The 5,765-nt window shown below is 36.9% G+C and overlaps 1 protein-coding gene across 1 annotated transcript; it reads right to left on the minus strand.

The window, feature by feature from the left end:
* Positions 1 to 3,596: 3,596 nt before the first annotated feature.
* LOC145637824 (uncharacterized) lies at positions 3,597 to 4,961 on the minus strand. The gene is made up of 3 exons (XM_081688847.1): positions 4,297 to 4,961; positions 4,021 to 4,206; positions 3,597 to 3,903 (listed from the first exon to the last, which is right to left on the minus strand). Exons 1-3 carry the CDS (start codon positions 4,807 to 4,809, stop codon positions 3,616 to 3,618), a joined length of 987 nt encoding a protein of 328 aa, XP_081544973.1. The 5' UTR covers positions 4,810 to 4,961; the 3' UTR covers positions 3,597 to 3,615.
* Between the last annotated feature and the right edge of the window lie 804 nt (positions 4,962 to 5,765).

Here is a 5,765-nt window from a genome sequence, read left to right on the forward strand (position 1 = left end):
ATCAAGGGCACAATTCCCAAAGACCCTATAAATAGGGAGATGTCCCTCTTTTTGAGGGCACGTTTTACCATTTATTACACTTGCATTCTCTCACATCGGAGAAACACCTGAGCTTAGAATCCGAGCAGATACCCACCTAAATTTTTGTCCTCTTTATTCCTTTTCAAGTTACTAACTTGACCGTCGGAGGCGGAGCTCCAACCACCCGGAGTCGCCGTTATTTTGCAGGTACAATTCGGCCGGATCAGACTTCGTGTTGTAACTCTCCCGAGGGACAAAAACACCCAAAACAGTATGTACTTTAAATTCAGAGACAATCGATCACTTGTTTCTTAGTTGTAGAAAAAGCAAAAGAAATTTGGCTTCATCCTTTAACCAAGAGTTGGTTGAGCAATGGGAACTTGCTACCTACCCTAAACAACCTCAGGGTGAACAACTCCATTATTAATAAGTTTATCTTTTTACTATGAAATATATATGGAAAGAGTGAAATTCTATAATTTTCCGAAATGAAACATTAGATATCCCTCGTACTTTCCACGAAGCGCAATTTGTGTACAATTAGTGGCAATGTCGTACTCTCACAGATACATTTTTAAGCTCGAGATCACCTATGCAAAGATCATAAACCCATATTTACCACCAACCCACCCATTCCATTCCGCGCCAAGTTGCGTGGGGTAAGCCCCCCCCCCCCACTTAAACTCTTTCAAACTCAATTTTGATGGTTCATTCAAAAAAAAAAAAAAAACAAACAAACTCAGTAACATCAAATATCATCATCAGAGACAGCACCGGTTCCCTTATAGCAGCTCGCACCTTAAACCTTAGCAAGACCTCTATTTTCGTTGCAGAAGCTACAACTCTCTAAAAAGGCATCCTTCTCGCTCTTCAGCACGAGATTCAACTGTTGGTCATCAAAGGGAAAATAGAGCAGCAGACTGGATCGCGAATGTAGGTCATCTAATTAGTGATAATATGGTCATTACTCTTTGTACATCCTCATCTTTGTACACTATTATTTCCTCTAATGTGTTAGGAATTCCCCTCGTGAGGAGGGATTCCTAATAGGGGTGAACAAACCGGGTATCCGGTCAAAATTTTAGGACCCGGACTTGGAATTGGTTGGAACCGTGTCCTAAAATTCGCATCCGGAATTAGAATTGGTTCAACCGGGTCCTAAAATTTAGAAATTGGTATTGGAACCACCGGGTACCGATTCCAGTTCCGGGTACCCACTTATGTATGTACTCCCTCCATTTTTAAATACTTGCTCCATTTCTCCATGCGCGGAGTTTAAGGAGAAATTGGATAAAGTAATAAAATATAAAGGTAGTGGGGTTGGTGGAAAAATAAAAAATTTTAAAAAGCAAAAGTAGTGGAGAAATTAGAGGAGAGAGAAAATGAAATTAATAAAATATGATATTTATTGGGTCCACTAGGTAAGAGAAATTAATTAAATATTGTAAAAGCTTTCCAAATAAGGAATGAAGCAAGTATTTAAAAACGGCCGAAAAAGGAAAGTTGAGCAAGTATTTAAAAACGGAGGGAGTAATTGTTAAAATATAATACAAATTATAATTTTTATTTTAGTTAGATTTATTTTTAGTGTTTAATAATTATATTTATATATGCATTAAGCTATCTGTATTTATCTAAGGTATTAATAATACTTTTTTAATTTACAAATTAGATACATTCAACATATTTTTACTATTTAAAATTTATTTAGTTTAGCATATATTAGGTAATCGGGTACCCAACCGATTCTGGTTCCAAAAGGTTGAGAATTGGAATTGATTATAACCGGGTCCTTAATTTATTACCCGAAATTGGAACCACCGGGTCCAATTCTGGTTCTGGACCCGCCGGTTCCTAACTGGTTCCGATTTCAATTTCGGGTACCCAGAATTTTTGCTCACCCCTAATTCCTAAGGTTTTTCTTATTTTTCATACCTTTATAAAAAAAAAGAAAGGGTTTTTCTAAATTATAACCCTCTAACTTTCCGTTTTCTACGATGTGCCCCCCCCTTTTTGAGAAATCTACATTGTAACCTCAAAATACATTTAGCTTCTATACGATAACCTTGCCGTTAACAAATTCCGTTAGTGGGGCCCACTCATCACTTTATAATTTTTTTTATCGATTTGCGTGTTAGAAATGGTTTCTTTTTAGGTTTTGGGGGCTATTTTGGTCCTTAAGAAACCAAACTGAGCTCAGATTTGACAAAAAAATGACGCAAATGTCTCGTTTTGCGTATTAAATACATAAACACACATTTCGAGACATTTCTTAATATACAATACGAGGCATTTGTGTTATTTTTTTGCTAAATCTAAGCTCATATGGAATCTTTAGGGCCAAAATAGCCCCCAAAACCTTAAACGAAACCATTTTTAACACGCAAATCGATAAAAAATATTATTAAATGGTGAGTGGGCCCCACTAACGGAATTTGTTAACGACAATATAACGGCAAGGTTACCGTATAGAAAGCTAAATGTATTTTGAGGTTACAATGTAGATTTCTCAAAAGGGGGGGCACATCGTAGAAAACGGAAAGTTAGAGGGTTATAATATAGAAAAACCCAAAAAGAAAAGTACAATATACTTTTATGTACAAATAAAAGGCAATATGTGTTACTAAAGGGGAGTATAAGGGTATGTTCTGTTCAGATTATTATATTTCACTTCATTTCTTAATTTTCTTCTCATATAAAATATTCAGTTCATTTCATTTCGTCCAATTTAGTCAATCAGAATAGGCTATAAATAAGAGGAGTGAATTATATCAACCGTGCAAGTGTTGCAATAGAGAACAAAATATAATATGATACCTTAATCACGCTGAATTGTTGATGCTTTAACCAACTAACCATTACCAAACTAAAATACCAGCTAAGCTAGAACATGGTTCACAAACAATGAATTATTGCCTTTCAGTATTAAATAAATCAATAGTGCAAATTATATTAGGAAAATGCTATACATAGCCCTTAGGGCTATATATAAGCATTAAATTTACACTTGAAAATCGTAAAAAGTTAATAAATCATAAAAATATAAACACTAATTACACTGATTTACGCGTGTTTTTGTCATAAATTCCTAATTTTATATAATTTCCAAGAATGTATTTAATGCTTATATATAGCCCTTAGGGCTACATATAGCATTACCCATTATATTATACATATATAATGGATACACTAGCATTTCCATACATGTGTTACAATACTCCTTTTGAGTAACAGCTAATATTAAAAAAAAAAAAAAAAAGAAAAATGTTCTCACAGATCCAAAAAAATAAATAAAGATGTGCATTTTCCACAGCCCACCGACACTAACTCTTGCCAGTAAGGCAGTAATTTCCCACTACTTTGCCACCGACCTTAGTTTCATCCCTTTGTAAACCAACTTAACCCATATAGGTAAAATCTAGACGCACCCCAGAGTAATTTCTGCTCATTTACCCCGTTTTTATTTATTATCGTACAAATGGATCATTCCAAATGAGCGAAAACCGAGTGCACCTAGCAAGATACGAGAACCACAGTAGTAAGCAATGTTGCAAATAAATGTGAACGGAAAAAAATAAAATTTCAACCGGATGCTTATTGATAGGTGCAAGCTTTCTTGAGGGAAATAGCAGAATTGGGTTTCTTAGGATTATATGCAACTACACAATCAATGGTTTTGTAGAATTTGGGTTTCACCAATCTTCCCAACACATAAGCTCTAGATCGAACAGTGAAGCTTAGCGTCATGTTCACTGTCGCCGTCGGCACGCCTGTCGATGTACCAACCAAGCTTTGCCCGCTTCCATAAAGCGGGATTTTATCCCCTAATATTTGCACATTCACTGTTTTCTGACTCTTTCTTGACTGATAGAATTTCTTGAGCTGCATCAAATAAAATTCAAATTATTCCAATGAATTGTTATTAACTTATTGATAATTCTAAATCGAAATTAAAATTAATTGATTATATAATTCGTATGGATCTAGTAAGATTCTTACGTTTCCTGTACCAACGGTGATCTGTGAGAATGAAAGATCTAGTGGAGTAGATGTTACATGAACCCCGAAGAATGTTGCAGTGTTTCGATAAAGAAATTTGAGGGTTGAGTTCACTGATGCCATTTCGGTTGCTACTCCGGTTGCATCTGATCCAGCCGATACTAGAAATCGATCAAACTTTATACTCTGTTGAATCCAACAACAAACAAATTAGTAATCGGGTTCATTTATTTACACATTGATTCATTACAATTTCCGCTTTTTAAAAACAATTACCTTGACAGTGATCTTGGGTTTCTGAGGGCGAGCAGCGCCCCAAAGAATGAGGGAGAAAAAAGAGAAGAGAACGAAGAACCCTAAAATAAAAGCGAGAACATAGCAGCGGCGAGGTAGTGGTTTCTGATTCTCTTCATCTTCAATAAGATTTTCTTCTTCAATAACATCACACTCTTTCCAAGGAGCTTGATTCTTCTTAAGCCCACCTTTTCTACCACCACCAGATCCACCGTCATTAGGGGATATCTTGCGAGACCCACTTCCAGGTTTAAGCGAGCCGGAGAATCGAGTCGATGATGATTCACGAGAGTGGCGGCCAACAGAGGAATGAGAGTGCGGGGGAGAGCCAGCAGGGCTCAACACTGGTGTTGATTGGAATGATGTTGTTGTTTTTTCGCCATCGTGCGAGTCTCGGGATGGACTCTGCACGTAATACACCGGCCGCCGAGGCGGCGATCGGTTTGGGGATGAGGCGGATAGACTAGTGACCTCGGAATCCGTCTTTGCGTGCATCTTGTGGAAAAATGATACAATTGAATACAAGTGAGCTATTTAGTGGTGAAATTGGGAATTTGGGGAAATTGGTTTTGAGGGTGTTGTACTGTACTAGTGAGATTGCGAGAATGTGAGTTGGGTGTCTTTTTATTTACTGGCTTTGCTTGTTGTAGTCTTGTAGATGGGGTGTTTCCGTGTTTGATTGTTTTGGTGTTTTTTTTAAGTTTTTTTTTTTTTTTTTATCAAAATGTTTTTTTTTTTTAAATATTTACGCTTGAGGAGGTTTCGGTGGTAATAAAGAACGACAAAATTAAACTTGGAAATGTGGTAAATATGAAGGACTTGAAGTATATTGCTTGGAAGGATCTGAGTACTGACATGTGACAGCTTCGTAAGAGTTGGCAGCCTAGCTTGATCTTTTTGGCCGCTTCTCAGCATCTAGCAACTGGATGCAACTATGTCTCTAGCCAGGGGTATAAAAGTAATTTTGCCTGTTAATGAAAAATAAAGGAAAATGATGGAAAAGGAAAAGGGGTCACGTGAGAAAAACGGGAAACGGAGTTCCATTTTTTCATGGAAAAGGAAAAGGGGTCACGTGAGAAAAACGGGAAACGGAGTTCCATTTTTTCATACATTGAGGAATAAAGAGTTATACACTGAGGAATAAAGAGTTGAGCAATGGAAGAGGAGAATCCGGTTGTTGACTGTTGAGCAAATTCTGGCAATGGAGGCGTAGAACGGAGGATTAAGGAACCCGGTAGGTGGTAAATTGCCGGCAATGGAGGAGGAGAATGTTCGTGTCAAGCGTCGACTAGATCTTGTAAGTCGTTGTCTTTCCTTAAATTAGAATACATGTGTTGGAAGTTGTAGTTGCTTAAATCTGCAAAATTATCCATCCTCGAGTAGCTATGAATGCTGGGTAATTGTTAAATGTTGTTTGTATGAGTGAATTTGTGTTGCATTGTTTTTGTTGT

The sequence above is a fragment of the Chenopodium album genome, chromosome 7 (assembly GCF_948465745.1).
Source record: "Chenopodium album chromosome 7, dcCheAlbu1.1, whole genome shotgun sequence".
NCBI lineage: Eukaryota > Viridiplantae > Streptophyta > Magnoliopsida > Caryophyllales > Amaranthaceae > Chenopodium > Chenopodium album.

Coding starts and splice junctions, on each gene's coding strand:
- LOC145637824 (XM_081688847.1), bottom strand. CDS start 4,809: ATGCACGCAAAGACGGATTCCGAGGTCACTAGTCTATCCGCCTCATCC. Junction 4,207..4,296: donor AACCCAAGATCACTGTCAAG/GTAATTGTTTTT, acceptor TGGATTCAACAG/AGTATAAAGTTTGATCGATT. Junction 3,904..4,020: donor TCACCGTTGGTACAGGAAAC/GTAAGAATCTTA, acceptor TATTTGATGCAG/CTCAAGAAATTCTATCAGTC.